At 51.9% G+C, this 23,725-nt stretch overlaps 9 protein-coding genes and 3 non-coding genes across 12 annotated transcripts; 7 read left to right on the top strand and 5 right to left on the bottom strand.

Moving 5' to 3' along the window:
* Positions 1–384: 384 nt before the first annotated feature.
* On the top strand, positions 385–457 carry VE01_10352 (the record flags this gene model as incomplete). Its single annotated transcript has 1 exon — positions 385–457. It is a non-coding gene; the product is annotated as a tRNA-Arg (tRNA).
* Positions 458–627: 170 nt separating this feature from the next.
* On the top strand, positions 628–700 carry VE01_10351 (the record flags this gene model as incomplete). The annotated part of the gene is made up of 1 exon: positions 628–700. It is a non-coding gene; the product is annotated as a tRNA-Arg (tRNA).
* Positions 701–1,435: 735 nt separating this feature from the next.
* On the bottom strand, positions 1,436–3,451 carry VE01_10350 (uncharacterized protein). Its single transcript, XM_018279751.2, has 4 exons — positions 2,829–3,451; positions 2,560–2,771; positions 2,074–2,479; positions 1,436–2,013 (listed from the first exon to the last, which is right to left on the bottom strand). The coding sequence occupies exons 1-4, from the start codon at positions 3,248–3,250 to the stop codon at positions 1,512–1,514; spliced, it is 1,542 nt and encodes a 513-aa protein (XP_018125391.2). The 5' UTR covers positions 3,251–3,451; the 3' UTR covers positions 1,436–1,511.
* A 1,211-nt stretch (positions 3,452–4,662) lies between these two features.
* On the bottom strand, positions 4,663–6,763 carry VE01_10349 (uncharacterized protein). The gene has a single exon (XM_018279750.2). The coding sequence runs from the start codon at positions 6,582–6,584 to the stop codon at positions 4,866–4,868; it is 1,719 nt and encodes a 572-aa protein (XP_018125390.1). The 5' UTR covers positions 6,585–6,763; the 3' UTR covers positions 4,663–4,865.
* A 261-nt stretch (positions 6,764–7,024) lies between these two features.
* On the bottom strand, positions 7,025–10,709 carry VE01_10348 (uncharacterized protein). The gene has a single exon (XM_018279749.2). The coding sequence runs from the start codon at positions 10,404–10,406 to the stop codon at positions 7,143–7,145; it is 3,264 nt and encodes a 1,087-aa protein (XP_018125407.1). The 5' UTR covers positions 10,407–10,709; the 3' UTR covers positions 7,025–7,142.
* A 42-nt stretch (positions 10,710–10,751) lies between these two features.
* Positions 10,752–12,061, top strand: FMP52 (Protein fmp52, mitochondrial). Its single transcript, XM_059464294.1, has 2 exons — positions 10,752–11,190; positions 11,256–12,061. Exons 1-2 carry the CDS (start codon positions 11,152–11,154, stop codon positions 11,916–11,918), a joined length of 702 nt encoding a protein of 233 aa, XP_059320277.1. The 5' UTR covers positions 10,752–11,151; the 3' UTR covers positions 11,919–12,061.
* A 219-nt stretch (positions 12,062–12,280) lies between these two features.
* On the top strand, positions 12,281–16,350 carry VE01_10347 (uncharacterized protein). Its single transcript, XM_059464147.1, has 3 exons — positions 12,281–12,330; positions 12,400–15,628; positions 15,692–16,350. The coding sequence occupies exons 1-3, from the start codon at positions 12,326–12,328 to the stop codon at positions 16,085–16,087; spliced, it is 3,630 nt and encodes a 1,209-aa protein (XP_059319244.1). The 5' UTR covers positions 12,281–12,325; the 3' UTR covers positions 16,088–16,350.
* A 121-nt stretch (positions 16,351–16,471) lies between these two features.
* On the bottom strand, positions 16,472–18,333 carry AMD2 (Acetamidase; the record flags this gene model as incomplete). The annotated part of the gene is made up of 4 exons (XM_018279747.1): positions 16,472–16,734; positions 16,795–17,083; positions 17,133–18,011; positions 18,067–18,333. The coding sequence occupies 4 exons, from the start codon at positions 18,331–18,333 to the stop codon at positions 16,472–16,474; spliced, it is 1,698 nt and encodes a 565-aa protein (XP_018125395.1).
* Positions 18,334–18,629: 296 nt separating this feature from the next.
* On the bottom strand, positions 18,630–19,791 carry VE01_10345 (uncharacterized protein; the record flags this gene model as incomplete). The annotated part of the gene is made up of 2 exons (XM_018279746.1): positions 18,630–19,378; positions 19,494–19,791. The coding sequence occupies 2 exons, from the start codon at positions 19,789–19,791 to the stop codon at positions 18,630–18,632; spliced, it is 1,047 nt and encodes a 348-aa protein (XP_018125405.1).
* A 209-nt stretch (positions 19,792–20,000) lies between these two features.
* CDC28 (Cyclin-dependent kinase catalytic subunit) lies at positions 20,001–21,513 on the top strand. The gene is made up of 3 exons (XM_018279745.2): positions 20,001–20,309; positions 20,394–21,069; positions 21,138–21,513. The coding sequence occupies exons 1-3, from the start codon at positions 20,273–20,275 to the stop codon at positions 21,415–21,417; spliced, it is 993 nt and encodes a 330-aa protein (XP_018125406.1). The 5' UTR covers positions 20,001–20,272; the 3' UTR covers positions 21,418–21,513.
* A 667-nt stretch (positions 21,514–22,180) lies between these two features.
* On the top strand, positions 22,181–23,014 carry VE01_10343 (uncharacterized protein; the record flags this gene model as incomplete). The annotated part of the gene is made up of 2 exons (XM_018279744.2): positions 22,181–22,857; positions 23,012–23,014. The coding sequence occupies exons 1-2, from the start codon at positions 22,330–22,332 to the stop codon at positions 23,012–23,014; spliced, it is 531 nt and encodes a 176-aa protein (XP_018125392.1). The 5' UTR covers positions 22,181–22,329.
* Positions 23,015–23,363: 349 nt separating this feature from the next.
* On the top strand, positions 23,364–23,437 carry VE01_10342 (the record flags this gene model as incomplete). Its single annotated transcript has 1 exon — positions 23,364–23,437. It is a non-coding gene; the product is annotated as a tRNA-Thr (tRNA).
* Between the last annotated feature and the right edge of the window lie 288 nt (positions 23,438–23,725).

The following is a 23,725-nucleotide window of genomic DNA, read 5'->3' as shown; positions in this document are numbered from 1 at the left end:
TAGAGGATTGGTCTTGTGTTGGTTGTGGCATTGTTAACTACAGATAGGTTGACGCGTTTTGGTGTTTTGGTGACCCGCTCGCTCGTGTGACCCGCTCGCCCGTGAAATACGTTATCCCTGTAACAATAACCAATTTACAACACATGAGCCTCACCTACTCCAGTCCATAATATAAAAATATACTCAATAGCAAAAATATCATTCATCTTGTTCAGCCTACCAAAACCCCCATCCGTCATCTCTCACTATCATGTGTAAACCGACACACCCGTACCCCACCTCACCCAACCCAACCCCGCACCAAACCAAATCTCGCCCTACAGCATGTGATCATTCACAGTAGGGCATAAATACAACACTAACGAACCTTAAATCAAAATAACTGGCCTGCTGGCCCAATGGCAAGGCGCTTGACTACGAATCAAGAGATTGCAGGTTCGATCCCTGCGTAGGTCAAAATATCCAGTTGTATTTCCAAAAGTACATTTTTTTTGCCGTTTTCGCCAAAAACCGACCCACTTTTTATTTTATAGGCGCCCTTTTTTTTTATAACTTTTTTTTTGCTAACGCAACGCAACGACGGCTCATTGGAATGGAGGGTTAGGGGGTCCGTAAATCAAAATAATAGGCCTGCTGGCCCAATGGCAAGGCGCTTGACTACGAATCAAGAGATTGCAGGTTCGATCCCTGCGTAGGTCACTATTACATTACGATACTTCGGTATTTCTTTTTGATGTTTCTTTTTGATATCGATTTTTTTTTGGGTCGTTGGGGGGTTGGGGATGATGGGTATGGAGGCCGCGGCGGTGAATTTTTGGCATGGCTGAAGTTTGAGCAGTTTAGTGACCGAGCTCACCTCGCAGTTGATGTTTATCTGAATGTACGGTTTTGTGTGATGACAAGGCGGCACAGAGAGCGTCCAAGAGCTGCTTGTCGTCGAAGAAAACAGCGGAGCGACTGTTAGAATATCTATATACGCCCCACCATTTTCGCTCGAGAAATCGACGTTCTCGAGACTGCCCACCCGTTGTCCTGTACTATGTTTTAACACGGCTGCTGTGAACATGAATAATATTGACTTTTATAATCCTAGACCGGCACCAAAGCCCCCCTCCCTTAATGAAATCTGATGAGCTAGGAAAATCTAAATAATACATAAGTTTGAAGTATTTTGAGTGGAGAACGATTGTAGGAATCGACGATAGAACACCAGCAGTACTAACAAACAGAGTAGGAGATAAAGCTCTTGTGGTAAGAGTGTTCTCTTCTCAAGCACGCAATAAAACACAAGCAAACCCTCTAATTAATATCCCGCGCACTCCCTCATATCGACGAAAATGACCGCCTCAATTAAACAGCTCTCCTCCTCCTTCCTCCCCCCAGCACCCCTTCTCACCCTCCTTTCTTTCTCTCCGCTCCCCTCTACCCTCCCCGCCGACACCATAACAGCCGCTTCTGTCCCCTCTCTCCTCCCCTCCTTTTACTTCTGCATGTCCAACCTCGCCAGCACCCTATTGATTACAAGGGTAGTTTCTTGCCGTCTTATCTATACGAACGCTAGGCCTATCCGAAGTTGCTTGAGCCCAATTCGAAGATGCCTCTTTCTCAGAACATATGGGCAACGTAAAGACGCCTGCAGCTTGTTTCCCATTCGATGCAAGATCGCTGACTGCAGGGCCGTTCGAAGGGTCCAACTCGAAGCCGTTTTTGTCACCGTTGGCTTTGTAGCTAGCAACTGAGCTGACAACGATGTCGACCACACTTAAACCTCCCCAAGGGTTGTTTTTTCCATCGGCAGCGAGTTGATCGATCCCAGGCGGCGTGCTAAATTTATTGTTGCTGCAAAACCGTACATGTTGATAGTCTTGGACACACGATTGTGCTTTGCCAGAAGCGTTAGAAAGCCAGTATGCCTTGCCATCAACACAGACAACGACTTTCTTGTTACTGGTAAAGAAGCCTTCGGGTGGTGGACTGTCGCATCGGACCTTCTCTTTTTTGTCATCGTAAATCCTGGAAATGAAGGTTAACATGGTGGCTACTTGTGCTAGGCCAATGGAGGCGCAATCTTACATAAGAAATGGATGAACGTCCTTATTTGACATGGCCCAAGCCATAGGTATCATGAATGCCCAAATGACCGTCTCCATAATCGGGATGGCCATTGCTGCGTCAACAATAACTTGATAACTATCCTCAAGAAGGTTCCCTTCGCCAATTATGTCAGTTAGCAGCTTCAAACCCCCCTGGTCGTTGGTCCCAGAGAACATCACAGTATTTGTATCTTTGACCAACCCCATCCAGGCATCAATCATCCGGGAAATTTTGTCTGATAACGTGTTCTGCGTCCCGAGAGCACTGTGAGGTTGAGAAGCAGTGTCTTTTCCGAGTGATATACCGTTCGACACCATCCCATTTACAGAATCTTTCGATATCCCAAGAGCGTTTGGTTTACCAGCAAACAAGACAGTTTTAAACGCTATGAGTTGTTATCAACATTATAAATTCCATATTGGAAAGGGAAATCAACAGAGAAGGAAGTAGAGCGATGGTACATACCAGAGTTCCACAATGGGGCAACTGCAAGCACAAACCCCATTCCGATGATATCTAGAAAAATCTTGAAGTCTTTCAACTCATCTATTGAAGGGGAAAAAACGCTGGAGAACACCCCAACCCGAGCAATAATACTATCCTTCGCTTTTCCCAAAGAGTCGTAAGTGCTTTGATGCAGTTTATGAAGTGTGGACATGGAATTGAGGATTTGAAAGCTTATAAGGACTATCATTAGCAACGGATCTTGCATACCGCTGTTTGAGAAGACTCACCCTGCAGCGTGACCAGCCTCATCACACCCATGATCACCGCTACAACCAGAGAGAGACCCGCCAGAGGCATCGAGGATCTCGCACTTCATACCGTCCGGGCCATGGAGATAGTTGCTGACCGACTGGGAGAAACTAAAGTGGTTAGTAGACCGAGAGAAAAGCCAGCACCACTGAGCCCCAAGAAATGCTTGCGTTGCATTGGCTGCCATCCATCGCTCGCGCGCGCTGTATTTCCCACCCGTGTTGACAACCTCGTCGACGGTGCACGAGGTCGTTGTCCAACTGTGATCCCATGGGCCGAAGTCCTGCTTACAGACATCGCTGTTTGCATTGCCTGCTCCTGAGAACAGGTTAATGGCTGGGAGTGCGGTTGAGAGTGTGCCTCCCGCTAGAACGAGAATAAAATGGGCGAGTTTCAACATGATAGCTCGTAGAATGGTGGAAAATAGAGAAAGATGTGTTTCTTGAGAAAAGATCGACGGTTTCTTGTCTTTGTTTCAAGCCGCCCCCAAGGCCTGGAGCTGCCATGTACATTATAACGGGACGATTCCAGCCTGCTGGATGTCGGTACCCATTCCTGCATGGTACCTTGAAACAATGTGTAAGGCCTGGAGATATATTGGCTGGCCGGCTACTTCCATCATACCATTCCGTTCCCCTTCTACGGCGAGATTCCGCCTCGACTCTCACACTACCCCTACCTGCATACAAGTCCGCAATAACAAGCAAGGCCTGTAGATAGATTGGCCAGCCACCTACGTCAATTGTCCCATTCCATTCACCGCCCTCCCCCTGCTATGGCCAAAATACGCCTCAGAAATCGTCTCGTTTCAAGTGAGACTCACCGAACACGAGCAAACGCCCCCTACCAGCCGTGCCAGCTTGCTAGCACATAGGTCCTGGATTGGAAATATACCACCTTAACTACTCGATGGATATACGTATCACATGCTTTTAAATGTTGTGCATCTACTTCTACTCCCGTATCCGCGGCACCTCTCTCCCTACTACCAAGCACAGCCACTACGACAAGTGAAAAGTGAAAAGTGAAAAATGAAAACGACACCCACTCATCCCTGAAAAACACCAAGGACAATATCCATATCCATCACCACTAACAAAGTTACGTACGAACTCGAGAACTTACATTTTTGCCACAGTAATAATTTCGTTGCGTCGTCCGCCCCCAACACCACCGCGGCGGCACCTACATCATTCGCTACTGACCGCGCCCCTTTTTCGACTCTAAACGCCGGCACAGAACGCCAAGACGAGGCTTATAATGCAGCGACAAGAAGGCAAGAATGTGTCGAGGGAAAACCACCCGAAATGACGGATCTTTCCTGGGGGATAGCCCAGCTACCCGGTTGGCTCGGGTTGGCTCGGGTTGGCTGGGGTTGGCTGGGGTTGGCTGGTGGTCGTCTTTGTACGTAGTCACTAAGTTCAGTCGCTGTTGGGCGAGCCTCGGAGGTCTTTGATGGTTAGGGTTCATGGGCCCCCTGAACTCTACAAACAGTGTACATAGGCCCATATATAGTATAACAATCTAAGTGGTCAATTTATTCTATATACTGTATTCTACCGTGAAAGCCTTCTGCTCTGTTGCGCCAGTCCACCGGAGACACCATGCGGTTTTGTATGCGTATTCCGGTACTTTCCCCAAGAGGAGGTAGAGGGCGCGTAAGGGAACAACCACGCCCTGCCAAATCCCGCAGCTTCAACCCTGGGAAGTGGCTTTATTGTACTGTGCAGGCAATGCGAGAATAGCTATTGTAGCATAGTATCTCCACGGTGTGTAAATCCGAGGCTGCGGTTACTTCATGCCAACGACAATGTCAGGAGGACGATTGGTTCTCAAGTTTGTTCATTACACCCTCTATAAGATACAATATGCCTCCCGCAGCGTAGCTAATAAGTAAGACGCCGATGGTCCACCCCCAATGAGCTCCATAACACCCCAAGCCAACTAGATGAACACCACACTTCCCCAGCGCTTACTCCTTCCCCCAAGAAAACACATCCCCTCTTCCTCCCTCCTCAACTACTCGAGCTCAACTCCGGCCCCTTCTCCCACAACCCCCTCAAAATAGCCGCTAACCCATCATCATCCCCCCCACCCTCCACACTCCCCACCGGACTCCCCACCTCAAAACTCGCCCTCGGCCTCTCCTCCTCCAAACTCCCACTCGGCAGCCCCCCCCTCGACCTCCCCTCCCTCAAGCTCTGACTAAGCCCCACCCCCTTCCCCGCCTTCACCCTCCCCGTCCCCGGAATCCTCCTCCCCTTCTCCCCCCCCGGCAACACAAGCAACCTCCTCACACTCTTCGCAATGGGATCCTGATGCCTCCGCACAACCATAAACGCCGACCCCGTCTTCTCAAGCTGCATCCTAATCCTCGGATCCCCCGCCCCACCTTCCGGGCCGTATCCACTCCCAATACTCCCCACCAGCGGCGACGCATGCACATTAAGCCCCATCCCCATTCCCATACCCATACCCACCGGCAACCCCCCTAGACCTAACCCAAGCGCACCAGCAGGCGCGAGCTGCGCGGGCTCGATATTCGAAGACGCGCGCTGGAGCCAGAGTTTCTGCTGTGTACGTGATTGCTGGGGGGGGATGTAGTGGGTGCTTGATTTCCTGCTTCTGGGGGCTAGCGCGCGGTCGTCGTCGGAGGAGTCATCGGGCTCGATGCCGCGGGCTTTGAGGTTCGACATTGATTTTGCGCGGCGGCTGTTGAGGGCGAAGTTTGCGGCGTCGGATTCATTGGCTGCGGCACCATTGGCAGCCTCTGCTTTCTTTGTAGATGTAGGATGGTGGGATTGGAGGAAGGGCGAGGTGTCGCCGGGTGTGCCTGACCCGGACCCCTTGAAGCGTGATATCAGCTCCGATTTGTGCGAGTCGGTGTGGGGAGTTGCGGATCCAGAGCTGGCGGCTAGGTCGCTGACTTGCGAGGTCCCGGGGGCTACAGCCGTCGCGGATACAGTAGACATCTTTGGCGCGGCACCTTGAGAGGGCGCGCGCTGCAGGAGTCGAGAGGTTATCTGGTGCGCGTCCGGCGCGCTGTGTGTCCTCTCGTGCTGTGACCAGTCGCGGGCGTCGATGCGGAGTTTCGCCGGCGAGGCAGCGAGGGAGGGTGGTATAGAGTTTGCCGCGCTCGCGGGGGGTCTAGCGGAGTTGCGGCCGGAGGAGGCGCCTGCGACTGAGTTGGCGCGGGAGAGTGACGGTGAGGCAGAGCCGCTTGCTTCAGTCCAGCCGTCGTCGTGGTCGTCGCCGTTAGTTGTAGTGTTTGCGAGGTCGAAGTGTACGCTCGACTTGCTCTGGTGGCTGATACTTGTATGGCTCGCGGAGCGCTTCATGGCCGTGGCGACTTTGGCCGCCTTCTTGACTTCGCCGTGCGACTTGTTGCGGCGCAGGGTGCTGGGGCGGGTGGCCGCGGTGGTTTCACCGCGCGGAAACTTGGGCTCGTCTATGCCCTCCATTGTTGGCGTCGTGGGACTCCCTGGTGTTGATGTCTGGCGCCGGAGGAGTTTGCTGGCATCGCGCTCGCCTGCGTGCGCCTTCAACTTCTGGAGCGCCCGGGTGCTGGGGACCCTGCCGTGTAATCGGTGGCCCACTGCGTGCTTTGTCTTTGGCTTGTGCTCCCTTTGTGGCGGCGTGCTGGACAGAGTGTCGGATCCGGTGTCGGTAGGGTTGTTCTTTGTGTTCCGTCCTGGTGCCCCTGCTTGGGTTGGACGTTTGCTGCTGTCTGGCATAATTGCTTATTGTCTGGGTGCGATGGCGATGTGTGGTATATGTGCAGGTAGTGCCTGCTGAAATTGTTACTGTGAGATGCGCGGCTTTGTTGGCGCCAGTGTAATGTCCGTCCAATTGGTGCCAACGCAGCGTTGTCTGGGGTTGAGGTTTAAGATGGGTATACTGCGGTTATTCAACGATAACCCAATACTGACGCTTCCACTCTAGGCCTGGACCTGGGCGCCACTCATACCCACCCACACCACCCACATCAACTTCGGCCACACCACCTTTTAGCAATCAACACTCCTGAATGGACGGTCGGGAGAATGACAAGACAGGGTATGCTGTACTCGAATAATATTAAAGGAAGGTATCATTATTAAGTGTTGTGGGCCAGCACAGGTAGGACAGCGGCATCACCGACGGCATTCACAGTAGAGAGAGGTAGCAACAAGAGGTCGAGTAGTATACAATCTGGTATTTTAAATGATTGATACCTATGAATCCCCTCCAAAAACTAAATACTGAGCTTCTATCATTCAAACGCTCGCTTTTATATACAAAAGATCAATTATCTAATACACCTCAAGCACGTATCTCTGCTCCTCCTTCAGCTGGTCAATCGCCTTGCGCGAGTCAACCTTCTTGCCCAACGCCTTCGCATTCTTGGAAATAGCCTCCTCGAGAACCTCCGTAACATCTGGAACGGGCCATGTAGGACCGCAGAGGTAGAAGGATCCCTCCTCCTCAATGTAAGCAGTGATGATGTCATCGACGGTCTGCCTCATCCTGTCCTGGATGTAAATCTTCTCAGGCTGATCACGTGAGAAAGCACGGCCAAGGAGAGTGATGACACCAGCGTCCTGGTAAGCTTCCCATTCCTCGCCGTAGAGGTACTCCTCGCGCTGGTGGCGAGAGCCCATGTACAGAAGGATGGAGCCAATCTCGATACCCTGAGCCTTTTGCATGGCACGGTACTGGACGAAGGCACGGAAAGGAGCAAGACCCGTACCGAGACCGGCCATGATGAGAGGCGCGGAGTCCTTGACTGGGAGCTTCATGACGGAAGGCTTGACGCTGACAGTGACCTCGGTGCCGACTGGGAGCTGGCTGAGGTATCTGGTGGCTTGACCGAAGCGGTCGCGGCCCTTGGGGTCGACCCAGTTGACAACGACAATCATCAGTGCGACGGTTGTTGGGTTGACCATCTGGGAGGAGGCAATGGAGTACTCGCGGCGCTTCATTGGGCTGACGATCTGTGCAATGTCGTGGAATGATGGGTGGGCGGATGGGAACTCAAGGAGGATATCGGCGTAGGTAATGGTGTCAACCTCAGCGCGGCGCTTGAACTCGTTGGCACCCTCGGGGCCAGCAAGAGTCAGGAGCTCCTTCTTCTCGTTCTCATCAGTAGCAAACTCGGCCAGAGCTTCGTAGAACTTCTTTGGTGGCTTGCCAAAGATGTCAATGTTTTGCATCAGAGATTGGTAGACAGTGCGTGTCTCTAAGACAGACACATCCTCGCGAGATGGGACCTCGACAACATCATCAGCATTGAGGCCGTAGGCCACCATGAACATCTGGACTTCTTGCTCATCGTTCTTGGCGTGGATACCGAGGGCCTCGCCAATGTTGTACTTGAGACCGGAGGTCCCGAGGTCAAATTCGATGTGGAAGATGTTACGGTCGTAGGTCTGCGGGGTCAAACGACGGTTCTCCTGGACCTTGACGGTGAACGTCGTGACGGAAAGGTCGGGGCGTAGGGCGGTAACAGTGCCATATGCCTCCTTGAAAGCAAGACCCTTCGCGGCAGATTGCCAGTCCTTAAGAAGAGCAGGCTCTTGAACCTCAGCCTTGTTGAAGGCAGTGAAGCTGGATGTCTGCACATCCGTGGGGAGCTCCCTCTCCTTCGTATCGATTTCAACCTCGGCCCATGCGGTTGGGATCTCGAATTGACGGAGTGCCTTGTCGAGATCAGTGGCGATCTCAGCCAAGGTAGCGGCATTGCCACTGATGGCGACCAGCTTGTCCAGTCCGTTCGTGAGCACGTCTGGGCGGGCAATTCTCAAGAACGCAATCTCAAGAAGTTGAGTCTCAAGAGCAGCATCCTTGGCAACAGCTGCAGATGCAGCTGGGTCCACAACGTAAAGCTCAATGTTCTTGGCTTGAAGTTCTCTGCGGACGGAAGCAGGAAGCTTCTTCTCCAGATCCTCATCCTTAAGACCAGGAAGCTTTACGATGAGCTTACCACCAGACTTGAGGCTGGCAAGAACATCCAAGTCCTTGAAGATCTTCTCATCGCCAACGACGGCAATGTCAGCCTCCTCAATGGGGTAAGAAGTATCGATAGACTTCTTAGAGTTACGGATGTCGCTTCGGACAACACCACCCTGCACGAAGTTGTCGTAGGCCTGCTTAAGGAAGACGTTGGTCTTGGAGTCATTGGAAAGGAACTTGCTGATTGCGGCTGGCGCAGTTCTGGCAACAGACTCATCCAAGTCCCAGAATGTGTATTGCTCGGCCTTGCCTGCTGCCAGAAGCTGGATAGAAACCTCCTCGGAATCGGAAACGGCCTTGGTGTCCAGCTGGCTGAAAAGCGCAGCAATGGAGCCTGGAGTGAAAGACTGCTCTCTGGCGTACTTGCTGTCGACAATAGCCAGGGTAGGGGAGAACTTGTCCGAAAATGCGAGAGCAGCGGTGACATCGCCGAAAAGGGCGGAGCGCACAGACTTATCAGCAACTTCCGAGGCATCCTGGACCTGTCCAAGAACTGCAACAGTCTTGACCGACGCTGGGAGGGCGGCAATAAAGGCATCCTCGACGAATGGCCTGTAAACACGGACATTGATAACGCCAACCTTGCTTCCTGACTCGGAAAGCTTAGTTGCGACTTGAGAAGCCAAGGCAGCCTCCACGGTGCCAAAGACAACTAAAACAGTATCTGGTGACTCGTGACCCTGGTATTCGAACAGGTCATATGCGGTGCCCAGCTCATCGTTGAACGCCTTCAGGACTTGCTGGACCTTGGAGTCAACATCGGCTTTCTTGCTAATGGCAGCAATCTCCTTGGAGACAGCGGTATAGACACCCTTCAATCCAGCCTGGTCAAGGACGTCAATGACGCGGACAGTGTCGCGTCCGACCTTGATGCCATCGTAGATGTGGATAGTTGGCAGAACCGTAGCCAGGAGGGTAGCGAATAGAGAGATATGTTGAGCCTCGTATGGGGATGCGCTGGAGACAAGTCCAAGGCCGAGGTCCTCTGCGACTGCCAGTGCGGAGGTGTAATCGGTGACAAGGCCGCTCGAAGACCCAGATGCGTAGTCAACCGCCGTGATGTGGGCAACGAAAGGGTTGGCGACAGAGTAGAGTAGGGAGAGTTGGTCGAGTGCTGGGCGGAGGTGGTTCAAGGTGCCAGCGGAAGCCAGAAGTGACTGGGGGATATGCCTCTTGGAGAGATCGAAGTCCTTGGAGAACATGTATCCGAGGGCAATTGATCCGGCACCAGCTCTGGTCTGCATAGCAGAGATCGAGGTAGGGTATCCGTGAGCATTCTTGGCCTTGGCCGCAGCCCAGCCCTTGGCTGAGATATCGAGGTCGAAGGTCTCTGGAGAGTAGCTGTAAAGCTTGTCGCTCAATGAATATGCCACTTGCTGGACCAAAGTCTGAGCTGTGACATAGGTAGGGCCGCTGACAGAAGCAAAGTCAATTGGCTGACCGAATGGGAGAGCCGAAGACTTCTGAGTGAACTGCTTTGCGGCGGAGGGTGCCTCTTGCTCCTTGTTCCATTTGCTGTCACCAGCGGGGCCACCGAAGGGCTCCTGGTGCTGCTGAAGATGCATATCTGAGATATGCGGGGGAGGTATGAGGGAGGATGGATAGGTTGACTGGAGGGGCAGTCGAGGTAAATAGATCCTAATCCGCAATACTGATAGAACAGAAAGCGAAGGAAGGGAAGGAGGCTTTGAGGATAGAAAGAGGAAGCGAAGACGGAGACAAGAAAAAGAAAGGAAATAAGGGAGAACACCTTACTGTCTATAGTATTACCAATTCAATGGGCTTTTGAGAAGGACTAGGCGCCGTTCTCAGGGTCTACAAATGTCATGGGCAGTATTTTGCTGGGGCGCGAGGTATCTTCCCATGTCTCATAACTTTTTTTTCTGAGCCGATGCGGCAAAGTCGCGATCACGCAATCCTCGGTTAAAGTGTGGCCAATTTTAGCGTATACTTTAATCGACGGCTAATCTATTTAATCACGTGATATAATAATATTGATAATATGGGGGAATAGGAATGACGCAAGGCTGAAAAAGCACGTGAAATGACAATGTTGTTGATAATATGGGGAATGGCGCAAGGCTGAAGCACGTGAAATACAGTTGCGGACATAGCGGCGTTACCCTTGGGGCCGGGCTCTAGGCAAGTCTGTGACGTACAGTATTGAGCTCCCAAGACCATTTGTGTGGAGGAAACGAATTCTTCTTAAAAACCTATTTAATTGCAACGAAATCTCCATATTACTGTTTTAAATTTACTGGAAAAAGATTCACACGCATCTACGACCTTAAAACCCAACCTTATCTCATCATGACTTCCACCGTGGTCATCGGAAGTACCGGCCTTGTGGTAAGTGTCAGCCTCGCCAGTGTTTATTGGTGGTTGTTGTTGATGAACTCTGCTTACGCTCACAGGGATCTCACATCCTCTCCACGCTCCTCCAGCTCCCAGCTATTAGCTCTGTGCGCACTTTCACCCGACGCGCCCCCCAGGACACTGGCGCAAAGCTAAACGCGACCGTTGAGGACTCGGCGAAATGGGCAGCTAGCATTTCCGCCATCACGCCTCCGCCCGACATTTTCTTCTCTGGTCTGGGCACCACTCGTGCCGCAGCAGGTGGATTTGACAACCAGCGGAAGATCGACTATGACCTGAACCTTGAAGCTGCTCAGGCAGCGAAGAGGGCTGGCGCCAAGGTCTACGTTCTCATCAGCAGTGGTGGCGCGAATCCCAATTCAATGATGGGATACCCGAAGATGAAGGGGGAACTGGAAGAGGCCGTGAAGGCACTGGGCTTTGAGAAGACCGTGATTCTGCGACCTGGCCTTATTCTTGGTGGAAGAGACCACCTGAGAGCGGCAGAATATGCGTTCCAGGGCATTGCAAGGGTATTTGGTGCCGTAAGTGGTGGTTGGTTGAGCGACGGTTGGGCGCAGGATGCGGATGTCATTGCCAAAGCTGCAGTGAGCGGTGGATTGAAAGCACTTGCGGGGGAGGGACCAGCGTCGTTGACAATGGGACAGTCGGAAATTGTGAGACTGGGAAGAACGGAGTGGAAATCAGAGGAGCAGAAGTAGGCTTGGAATCACTACGAGTGGAAGGTTGGTTGTACTGTACGATACCAGGTTGTGACATGATTGGAGTTGTTAGTTCTGGGAATTGGGCTTGAGATGAACTGTAATACATTCATTCAATGAATATCTAGTAATATATACTCTTCACTCTCTGTTTCTATCGGGAGAGATTCGTGATATTGTAGATCATGGTGGCACGGCACCCTCGTTGCATAACAACTGCCGTGTACGTATAACTTCGATTAAGGTTTCACCTGGCCAACGGCTTATCGCTTCGATAGTGGGTGATTTACATTGATGCCTATTGTGGGTCTGATCGATATTCAAGACCCTGAGGTAGACAGATATAACTTTCAAAATTCACATAGGAACATACCCAGGGATCTATGTATAGTTAAAAGGAAAAATTTATGAGGTATGGTGGATTATTCTCGTCGACCTTTGTTGACCGCGACGTGGCGAACAATTTTTAACCCAACAATAGCTCCAGACGCAACAAAACCCCGCCGGAGTCAACACAACCAGCAACTTCCACGAACAACGCGCTCCCGCGCAACCGGCACTTAACACAACCACATCAAGCAAACCAGAAAAGATTTCTTGACTCTTCAGTTATTGAAATCTCTCCAGGTGCTCGACCGATACCGACACAAACACTGATATCACCGACTTCCGAGCCCTCTTCCGAATGGAGCACCCCGCATTCACCTAGCCTCAGCGACTTCGGAAATTCCACGTCCTTATTCGATTACCACTCCGCTGAGAGTAGTGGCTTCTTCCCAGAGAGCCATCAGACAACCAACTCGCCGGTCCCAGCTGCCTTCGGAGCCAACAGAAAAGCCACCAAAGGCCATCCCCAGAAACATTCGAGCACCATGGTCAACGAAAGGTCGCCTGCAAAGGCGCCGCCGAAGCCCGCTCAATACCATGATCCAATGGAGCCGACACCATTAGCACCATACCCAGCTAATCCAGCGCTGCAAGCACCGGCCCAGCCATCGTTTGCCCCTCAATTTGGACAGCCTACGATGCCTCAATCGCCACTCACAAAGATTAATGGCCAGGGAAACAAGACCCAGTCCAAATACAACACAAACTCGAGCATGTTCATACCGACGAAGCCCGCCCGTCCCCAATTCCAACAACCCCGCGCCATGCCCGGAGTCCCTCCGGGTGCTGCGACACCGATATCTAAACCCAGCGCCCCGGTTTATACGACGACGCAGCCAGCACCGCCTACCATGTACGGTTCCTTTGGGACTCAATACCCAGGCGGCTTTAAGTCCGTGAATACCCAAGGAGGCGGCGGCTTTAAACCGGTGAATAACCAGGGAGGAGGGTTTCAACCAGTCAATAATTACCAACCAACTATCCAACCAGTGGGCCAATATCAGAACCCCATTGATCTCACAAGAGATAGCTATGGAAATATTATTGACCTTACGAAGGACGGCTATAGGGATCGCCTTGCGCCCGCGGAGCCCTATGCGTTTGTTGACCCGAAGAAGGCTGCCGAAGATCTTAAGGCTCTTTTGGAAGGAGCTATTGAGGATGAGGACGATGATATCCCGAAGACAAGGTCACGCAAGAAGAAGCTTGATGCTAAGGCAGATGGATTGACTTCGATGTTGAAGGGTCTTGCCGTCACCGACGATGCACCAGTAGAGGAAGACGACGAAGATGAGGATGATGGAACAGTAGAGGGCGTCAAAGTCAAATTACTTCCTCATCAAGTCGAGGGACTAGGCTGGATGAAAGACCGTGAACTCGGCACGAGGAAAAAGGGCACAGTTCCCAAGGGTGGAATCTTGGCTGATGATATGGGTCTCGGAAAGACACTTCAATCCATTTCGCTCATCCTCACGAACCCTCGGCCAAGTGGGTCAGACCTCGAAGATGGTAAGCGCAAGTTCCCATCGTCTATGCAGAAGTGCACACTTGTAGTGGCACCGCTGGCATTGATTCGACAGTGGGAGCTTGAAATTAAGGACAAGGTGCTACCATCCCATGCCCTCCGCGTCTACGTCCATCACGGTCCACAGCGGACCAAGAACCACAACGACTTGAAGAATTACGATGTTGTCGTCACCACCTACCAGATTCTAGTTTCTGAGTTTGGAAACTCGTCACAGGATTCGGAAGGCATCAAGGTTGGGTGCTTCGGCTTGCACTGGTACCGTGTTATCCTTGATGAAGCACACACAATTAAGAATCGCAATGCAAAGGCGACTCAGGCTTGCTATGCTTTGAGAAGCGAGTACAGATGGTGTCTCACCGGAACACCAATGCAGAACAACCTCGATGAGCTGCAGAGCTTAATCAAATTCCTCCGTATCAAGCCATACGACGACTTGAAGCAGTGGAAGGATCAGATTGACCGACCAATGAAGAATGGTCGAGGCGATGTGGCCATCAAAAGACTACAGCACTATCTCAAGATATTCATGAAGCGTCGCACGAAGGATATCCTGAAGAAGGAAGGTGCACTGAACCCTGGTGGCAAGCCATCGGTTGCTGGAGCTGCTAGCAGCACTGGGTTCAAAGTCACGGAACGAAAGATTGAGAAGGTCTTTGCCAAATTCTCCCCTGAGGAGCGCCTCTTCTACGATCGCCTTGAGAAACGCGCAGACAAGAGCTTGGAGGAGATGATGGATGGCCAGAATGTTAACTATGCCAGCGCCTTGACCTTACTCCTTCGTCTCAGACAGGCTTGCAACCACCCAAAATTGGTTGCCGGCAAGCTGGGCAAGGATGGAGAGGCACTCGGTGCTGAAGCAGCCACTGTGCCATCTACACCACGAAAGAAGGCAGCTACTACTGAAGATGACCTGGAAGATCTTGCTGGTATGTTCGGCGACCTTGGAGTCGGAAGCAAGAAGTGCGACATCTGTCAGCTGGAGATTAGCAAAGACCTGGCGAAGGCTGGCGCGATAAGATGCGAGGAGTGTGAGAGTGACTTGTTGATGAGCACGAAGAAGCCCACTCGCAAGGACCGAATCTCAGCTATCCGAGCTCGTCACTCAGACATCCAGGAAGAGAAGGTTAAGACTAAGCTCAAAACTCGCAATCGCAATGTCATTGTTGACAGTGATGATGAAGACGAAGGCTCCTGGATCGTAGGTGAAGACCAGCAAGGCCCTACCAAACTCGGCAAGGCAGGCGGAACAGACGATGAAAATGCGGAGGGAGAAGGCATTGATGTCGGTTCTGATGATAGTGATAAGTCTACCAATTACGACACTGCTGATGATGAGACGGAACTCTCAGTAGTGGCAGATACGACGGGCGAGATCATAACTATTAAATCTGACCCCCCAAGCGACAATGAATCCGAAGTCGAAGTCGAAGGTGCTTCCGACATCGACGGCTCTGACCTCGACGACGACGAGACGAAACTCTCTACCATCGTCACATCCACCAAGATCACGCATCTGCTCAGCATCCTCGGCAAGGAAGCCGATGAGCATAAGTTCATCGTCTTCAGCCAGTTCACGAGTATGTTGGACCTGATTGAGCCGTTTTTGCAGAGAGATGGGTATAAATACACCCGCTATGATGGAAGTATGAGGAACGATCTCCGCGAGGCGAGCTTGAAAATGCTGCGCGAGGAGAAGTCATGCCGCATCCTGCTCTGCTCCTTGAAGTGTGGATCTTTGGGTCTGAACCTGACAGCTGCCACCCGCGTCGTCATCCTTGAGCCATTCTGGAATCCCGTAAGCCCCCCCCTCTTATCCTCATCCCCATAACAAACAAACACTAACCCCCTCCCCCCACAGTTCGTCGAAGAACAAGCCATCGACCGCGTCCACCGCCTCACCCAAAAAATCGACGTCATAGTCTACAAGATCACCATTGCCGACTCGGTCGAAGAGCGCATCCTCGAGCTGCAAGAGAAGAAGCGCGAGCTCGCCAACCAAGCCATCGAGGGCGGCAAGAATGGCGGAGTGAGTAAGCTGGGCATGAAGGAGATCATGCAGCTGTTTCGTCGCGATGCGGAGTATACCGAGCCGCCGCTGAATAAGCCGGCGTATCAGAATACGCAGACGAGGGTGTTGGCGCCGGCGAGTCGGGAGGTGAGTGTGGAGAGTGGGAGGTCGGTGCCGAGGAGGTCGCCGCCGGTGGGGGGGCAGAGGAGGGTGGTGGAGGAGCATCCGGTTTATGGACGTCGTTAGGGGATGGTGTGCTCTGGTGAGGGTGTGGGGTGTGGGAAGAGAAGGCGTCTGGTATGTTTAGAAGCGAGGGGGATCTCATTGTTAGAGTCTTGTGGTTTCGGGGTTGAGGAAGATGCTTTTTTTTGGGATACCCGAGTAATGTAGACAGATGGTCTACGGAAAAGTATAAATGGAACGAATGTTACAGTGGTCAATTCAGAGTCGGGGGGATTATTCTAGATAGTGATAGTGGTATTTCCAACATAGTTAACCTAAATGCGCCGTTCTATGCTGCTATGCTATGCTTCTATAAATGTCCTAAAACAGATTCGTTCCACCTTGGACGTCATACAATAAATTGCTTCCAATGGGGATTTAATCCACTGAACTCGTACTGTCGGTATGTCATTTTGGCCCTTCAATCCCATCTCCAAGCATTTCTGCGAGGGCGAGCAGTCTCTCTTCATGCAATCGGCGGCCTACCAGTTGCAAGCCCACGAACGCACCGTCGAATATCTCCGGATCGTAAACATCGAACGTCTTTTTGTCCAGTGGGTTGCCGCTTAGACTGACGAATTTCTCATCTACGGGATCAAGAGTTTTGGACGAGATCGTGACGGGAATAGCGATGGAGGGGTAGTCGAGGAGGTTGACGAGGGTACAGTAATCTAGAAGTTTGTCAGTCATCTCATTCTTCTTTTGCAGCCATAGTTCCTGAAAACTCTTACCATAATGCGGGTAATCCATTGGCGTCGCCGCCGGGAACGGCGTAACAGGCATGATGAACGCATCAACCACCTCTCCCGTGCCAGTGAGTTCAGCCGTCGAGTTCCAGTAATCGCTGTACTGTTTACGATACTCCCGGATCTGGACATTCACTTTCGCGATCTCAGACGCCTGGAACTCGCGCACGGGTTCTGAGCCGTAGATGGTGCTGATTGCTGGATCGAGGGGTTCGCTGGCGAGGCCCATGGATTGATGGACGTCGAGACCGCCGTCGAAGATCCAGGTTTTTAACTTTGATAATTAGCTCGTGTATATGAAGGAAACGAGCGCGGGGACTTACAGCGATTTCCGATGCATAATCATGGGGAGGTGGTACCCAGTCGATGACTTTGTGGCCTAGCTTCTCGATCGTCTTAACCATGATATCAAGGGCGCGTCGAACAGGTGGAAGAGGGCGAACCACACCATCGTGACGGTAAACACCAAAAGCGAGTTGACGGCCCTTGCCAGATGATTTGATTAGCTGAAGCACAGCTTCCTCTTGCTCGCTACGCCATGGGATCTCATGCACAGCAGGGTCATGTAGCCAAGGCTTCTGTGTGAGAATAGCCTTCATGACCAGTCTAAGCCCACCAACACTCGTACCCATGGGCCCGACGACTGACAAGATCGAGTTCTGACCTTGCATAGCATTCGCCATGCCCTCATATGGTAACCTTCCTACGCTGGGACGAATCCCATAGAGCCCATTGAAAGCAGAAGGTACACGAATGCTGCCTCCAATATCCGTGCCAAGGCCGATAGGGGCACCTCGACAGGCAATGAGGGCCCCTTCTCCTCCGGAACTACCACCGCAAACAAGACGGCGGTTCTTGGGGTTCCAGCAGTATCCGATAACGTTGTTCACTGTCTCCCCATGCATCAATGTGTGCGGAACTGCCGTCTTGACGTATAACACTGCGCCAAGGTTACGGAGCTCGCGCACCATCTCAGACTCGAAGACGCGCTCTTTTCCAGTTCCCTTAACGCCCTCAAAAGTATTTATCCAGCCCACATATCCCATAGTAGTTTCGACGCCGCGGACATGGAATTGATCTTTGAGGGATATAGGAAGGCCATGGAGGGGGCCGATTGGGGCGTTGTGCTTGGCATAGTAATCGTCGAGCTTTTGCGCATCTGTGATTGCTGCTTCGAAGAATATTTCGTGGAGGCAATTCACCTGGTTTAAAGTTAATTGGTGCGGGGGTAATGGGGGAATTGGAGAAGTTACTGACTAGTTGATGCGCAAGGGCGGCTCTGTGACAGAAAGCTTCCGTCACTTCTCTCGCTTTCCAAGCCCCAGTGGTTGTTTTTGCGACAATCCCGACAGCATCTGTCTCCGTAATCTCAATTTCTCTCTCCGTTAGAAATTGTTGTATATATTTGCCCGTTACATCTTTTTGTTCCTGTACAGACGGGACAGATGATAAGAGCCATTTCTGCGGAATGGCCGCTCTGATCGACGCGCGCTTGGCTTGAGCTACTTCTTTCCACGACGACATGGCGAATAATATATAGCTTGTCGCAATAAAAGCTTATACTTTGAAAAAAACATTGGCAATGGGGAACTATTTTAACCTTCGCTGACGCTTCCCCGCATTGCCCGCATTGAGCGATAAGATATCCTTAGGGCATGACCTCACCGTCGACTTACCCCGCTGATCGGAATCTCGGCAGTACTTTCCAATTCTGGAAATCCATAGAGTGCCTATTAGCTGATAAAATCTCTAGTGCTGTTCCGACGAGGGTCAATTCGTAAGGATAATGATTATTTTTCCTGTCGATGGGAATAAATCGCTCAATCGAACATTTGCCGAACGTTAAGGTTGATTCTCTTGTTTTTCATCCAGTCTCGCCACTCCTCGTATTGGTTATCTTCTGCAGGCCACGACGCGAGATATGTGGGACACGAGCTTGGTAAAATCTTTGGTACGCCGTGCCACGCAAATCGAGATTCCCTTGACATGAGTAAGGCATCCCCGGACCGAAGGTGCACCACAATGGAATCGGACGGATCTCGGCCCAAACCCACAACGAAAAGGCAGTCGCAACCCAAGCTGATGCTGACGAGACCGTTGTCGCTCTCTTCGCTGACGTCTCTGTGTAAGCTAAGCGTATCGCCTGGGCTGTATAAATTGACAATCGCCGCTTGAGCCTTCATTTCTGGGAAAATACCCTCAAGTAGGTCTTTGATATCAGTTGGAAACGCTGGCGGCGCCTCGTCCGGATAGACTTTGTTCGTCCAATCATATTGCCCACCTAGAGTAACCCATCGGAGACTCTTCTCCATGAATTTTGACATCGTAAGAGGTTTGTGGACACTAGGGTCCTTTGGATTGAATACCGTCTTGGTCTTCGGCGAATATGAGAAGAATGAAGGTGCCTCAGACGTCCCTTCTGGAGTAGAAACGCCCTTTGGATAGGGCATATCGTAGAACATGTGAACATTTGTCATGTGCTCTGGATCTGACAGATCTCTGTGCAGAAGACGGGATAAGAGTTCCCTTTGGACCTGTGACGGCAGGAAAGATGGTAATATGAGTAGACCTGAAATAGTGTCAGGATGAACCATGGACCATAGGTGGAGATAAGGCTGCGCGTTTGAGAAACTATCGAATATAAAAGAGAAAACATGACATGATAAAATAGAGATTCGCCCTACCTGGCAATGCTTCGCAGCTATAAACAGGCTGGCTTTCTGGAGTATCAAATTCTTTTCCGTCTCCAACGAAACGACGATAAATAGATTGTAGATCATCCGACGAGATCTCTCTATCAAGCCTTAGCCCTTGAGGCAGAGTATCTTTGGTAAAATCCAAAATATGAGAATCAGTAGAAATCTCAGATAAGGGGAGCCTTTGGAAGCGCTTGAAGATATCTTTCAAAAATTGCGGGGGCTGTTCCCGAGCGTCCAAAGGAGGCCTTTTTGGGGGCGTATTGGCCTCGTTAGGAACTATCATTTTGATCCAAAATAAGCCCTGCACAAAATCAATTTATAAGTATAATTAATATACCGTAGATGTGGTTCATATTTCGGTCACAATTTTCTGTAAGACATTGCCTTATTGTGGCTAAGAAAAGTTGATAGACCAGCCTCGATGAAGTAAGCGAGGTGCGCGTTGCCAGCTGAGCTTGATTTCTCGCGACGGCTCTTTATTTACTTCCAGCCCGAAAGACAACAAACGGCACGCCCAACATACAGCGACAAACGAGCATCCTAACAAACAAAACCAATCCGACAGTATACGACCAATAGGTTATATAAGAGACCGAGTTCAATTCTGAGTATAGTTGTTGAATCTCTCGAGTACATGCAGCGGATGCCACTTTGTTCTGCCCCTCATTTATCGCCCCGCTAAACACGATCCCCCTTGAGGAGAGGGCTCCTGGCAGCATTCGACATCCACGCCACATAAAAATAAGAAAACAGTATCTTTCAATATGGAGAACTACCAGAAATTGGAGAAGATTGGAGAGGGTATGTAATTTACATTTCCCAGACCCCAATGCTACCCCGCACGCTCTCCCACACCGCAGCAACGGCTGACAGATCTTCTCCCAGGAACCTACGGAGTCGTCTACAAAGCCCGCGACCTCCTGCACGGCGGCCGCATTGTAGCTCTCAAGAAGATCCGTCTCGAAGCCGAAGATGAAGGCGTCCCCTCCACCGCTATCCGCGAGATCTCCCTCCTCAAAGAGATGAACGACCCCAACATCGTCCGCCTTCTCAACATCGTCCACGCCGACGGCCACAAGCTGTACCTCGTCATGGAGTTCCTCGACCTCGACCTGAAGAAATACATGGAAGCCCTCCCCATCAGCGACGGCGGGCGCGGCAAGGCTCTCCCCGAAGGCTCCAGCCCCGACCTCGGCCGCCTCGGCCTCGGCGACCAGATGGTCAAGAAGTTCATGAGCCAGTTGTGCGAGGGTATTCGCTACTGCCACAGTCACCGCGTGCTGCACCGTGATTTGAAGCCGCAAAATCTCCTGATCGACCGCGATGGTAACCTCAAGCTTGGGGATTTCGGACTCGCGAGAGCCTTTGGTGTGCCTCTCCGCACATACACCCACGAGGTCGTCACGCTGTGGTACCGCGCTCCCGAGATCCTGCTCGGTGGCCGCCAGTACTCTACTGGTGTCGATATGTGGTCCGTCGGCTGCATCTTCGCCGAGATGTGCACGCGCAAGCCGCTGTTCGCTGGTGATTCCGAGATTGACGAGATCTTCAAGATCTTCCGGTACGTCCCCCTTCCTACCCATTCAACTCTCTTGCAATCCCCATAAACCATACTGACCCCCCTCCCAGCCTTCTCGGCACACCCACCGAACTCGACTGGCCCGGCGTAACCTCCTTCCCCGACTTCAAATCCTCCTTCCCCAAATGGGGCCGCGACCTCAACGCCAACCTGATCCCCGGCCTTGACAACATCGGCCAGGACCTGCTGGAGAACATGCTCGTCTACGACCCCGCCGGCCGCATCTCCGCTAAGCAAGCTTGCATGCACCCTTACTTTGAGCAGGGAAGCGCGGCGCACTCGGGCAGAGGGCATGGGCCGACCTATGCGGCGACGGGGAGTTATCAATGAGCGCAGCGCAGTTAGTCAGTTAGGGTAGGGCGGTGGAAGGATTTTTTTCTTTGAGCGGGCGTGCGTGCGTGCGATACCAGATGCGATGGGAGAAGGTGCGGGGGGTGGGGTATGGATGTTGGAGATGGCGGGGAGGGGGGTTACACAACGAACGGTCGACGGAGCATGGCTAGCTCGCCTTACACAACGACAAAATACAACAACAGCCTACCAGGGTTAGTGGAACCGTTGGATAGCTGGAAGCGCGTAATGGGCAGGGCGTGGCATAGTATGGTATAGTATAAACATCATCTCTCCTACACTTTCGCGTCTTTCGGCAGACGGGCGTTCAGTTATTCGGACTTTCGGCACGGGGCGGCGTCGGGGGACGGTTGTGCTGGCTGGCTGGGAAGATCGGCGGGAGGATGGGGATAATGGGGGGGAGTTTAGCTGATAAAGTTTCTATGATGTTCTTAAGAATGAAGACTATGTTTTTATGTCCTGCTTTTGCCTTAGCCTTTAGCTGTTGTACATATGCTTTACCTTGCTGGGTGGTACACAAGTTTTATAGCGAGTGGTGATATAAGTGACATCCATACCTCGAATACGCAAACCTTAAACCAGCTATCACCCTATTCAGGGTCCATGGCCGCATTCAGATATAACCCTACCTTTGCGTATTGTGGGGATCCCGCCGCCAGACGGGATGATAAAGATGTGAGGCGAGGTATCTGAGTCACCCCGCACTTCCGCAGACGAGGGGCAATACACAAATTTACCCCTCCACCACCCATTGCATCTCTCACTTTTTTGACGTTATAATCTAACGCACAAAATAACTGGGTTATTGAGTGTCACAAAATACCGCGCGCTTGGAATCACGCGCTTCACACTCACTACCCACACAACTGAACCATCACCACCAGGAGCGCGATGGCATCACCAGTCTGCTACGCATCAGAATCCTACTTCCTCGGTGGCGCCCCTGCTCCCCCCCACAAACCAGCAGGAACAATAACATCCCTCTCCCTCTCCCCCACCCACGCCTTCTCCAAACCTCCCATCTCCCGCCTTGTTCTCATCCCCGGTCTAGGGGTAGAGGGAGACTGCCATTTGGGGGCTGATATCCAACATCTCAGTCGGATGACGGTGCGGCCGCTGCCAGAGAATTTGAGACAGGTGCATTTGATGTCTGGGGAGTTTCTTGAGGGGCTGGTTGTGCGGGGTGAGGAGGGGAAGGCGGGGGAGGGAGAGGGGAAGAGGAGGGTGAAGCCGGGGGATTTGGGGGAGAATATCACGACTTCGGGATTGGATCTTGAGGGTCTCACTCGCGGGACTATCCTCCGTTTCTCCTCCTCCCCCACGGCATCTGATGGAGATGCAACAATCAAAATAACGGGTCTCCGTAACCCGTGTCACCAGATCGAGAGGTTCGGGAAGGGGTTATTGGGGCAGTGTACGGTGAGAGAGAGGGGAGTGGTGGTAGCTAGGAAGGCGGGGGTTATGGGTGTTGTACTCTCTGGCGGGGTGGTGGAGAGGGGGATGAGTGTTTGGGTTGAAGTTGAGGGGGAAGGGGGGCTGGATGTCGTGTGATGGCGAGGGGGTTGATAGGGAGTGAGGAGAGGGGTTATAGTCGTGATAAGGGAGAAGTGAAGGGTTTGGGATTTGGGGGGCTTTATATATGTCGGGTGGTGGAGAGGGGGATGGATGTTTGGGTTGAGGAGCGCGGGGAAGGGGGGGGTTGGATGTTGTGTGATGGTTTTCGATATTGAAAGGAGGAGATAGAGAGAGGGCCGGCTGGGGATGTATGAGAGGAAGGAGGAGGGGGGGTTGTTTGTTATAGAAAGCGGAGTGGTGTGAAAGGGGAAGGCGGGGGAGAAAAAAGGGGGGGTCCCCACAACGGATGCCCTGCCAAGCCCACCACACACTCATAGTCAACAATGATGCCTCCTCATGTCATCAATTCAGCCCCCATAGCTCAGTTGGTAGAGCGCGGCACTAGTAATGCCGAGGTCTACGGTTCAACTCCGTATGTGGGCATTTGTTTGCGAGGATTGGTGATTCTTTTGGTTTTTTTTGTTTTGTGTTGTGGGGGGGGGGGGAAATTGAGAGGGGGGTAAGGGCGGGTGAATATGGAGGGTTGGATTTGTTAAGCGAGCGGTTTGGCGTGCTTTTTTTTTAGGATGTAGGGAATGGAAATGGGATTCAAGTATAATTAAGTTATTATACATCTTTAGTCCTTGTGGGCGTCGATGGTGGTGTTGTGTGGTATTGGGGGGGGGGGACGATAATCGGATGCCGCTAAGATGCGCGCGCCTGGATTACCACC

This window comes from Pseudogymnoascus verrucosus, assembly GCF_001662655.1.
Source record: "Pseudogymnoascus verrucosus strain UAMH 10579 unplaced genomic scaffold scaffold_78, whole genome shotgun sequence".
Lineage (NCBI taxonomy): Eukaryota > Fungi > Ascomycota > Leotiomycetes > Thelebolales > Thelebolaceae > Pseudogymnoascus > Pseudogymnoascus verrucosus.
The sequence above is the reverse complement of the archived record's forward strand: the minus strand, read 5'-3'. Positions and strand labels throughout refer to the sequence as shown.

Coding starts and splice junctions, on each gene's coding strand:
- VE01_10349 (XM_018279750.2), bottom strand. CDS start 6,584: ATGCCAGACAGCAGCAAACGTCCAACCCAAGCAGGGGCACCAGGACGG.
- CDC28 (XM_018279745.2), top strand. CDS start 20,273: ATGGAGAACTACCAGAAATTGGAGAAGATTGGAGAGG. Junction 20,310..20,393: donor ATTGGAGAAGATTGGAGAGG/GTATGTAATTTA, acceptor ATCTTCTCCCAG/GAACCTACGGAGTCGTCTAC. Junction 21,070..21,137: donor GAGATCTTCAAGATCTTCCG/GTACGTCCCCCT, acceptor CCCCCCTCCCAG/CCTTCTCGGCACACCCACCG.
- VE01_10350 (XM_018279751.2), bottom strand. CDS start 3,250: ATGTTGAAACTCGCCCATTTTATTCTCGTTCTAGCGGGAGGCACACTC. Junction 2,772..2,828: donor GAGGCTGGTCACGCTGCAGG/GTGAGTCTTCTC, acceptor AGTCCTTATAAG/CTTTCAAATCCTCAATTCCA. Junction 2,014..2,073: donor GACGTTCATCCATTTCTTAT/GTAAGATTGCGC, acceptor CTTCATTTCCAG/GATTTACGATGACAAAAAAG.
- VE01_10347 (XM_059464147.1), top strand. Junction 15,629..15,691: donor TTGAGCCATTCTGGAATCCC/GTAAGCCCCCCC, acceptor CTCCCCCCACAG/TTCGTCGAAGAACAAGCCAT.
- FMP52 (XM_059464294.1), top strand. CDS start 11,152: ATGACTTCCACCGTGGTCATCGGAAGTACCGGCCTTGTG. Junction 11,191..11,255: donor TCGGAAGTACCGGCCTTGTG/GTAAGTGTCAGC, acceptor TTACGCTCACAG/GGATCTCACATCCTCTCCAC.
- VE01_10348 (XM_018279749.2), bottom strand. CDS start 10,406: ATGCATCTTCAGCAGCACCAGGAGCCCTTCGGTGGCCCCGCTGGTGAC.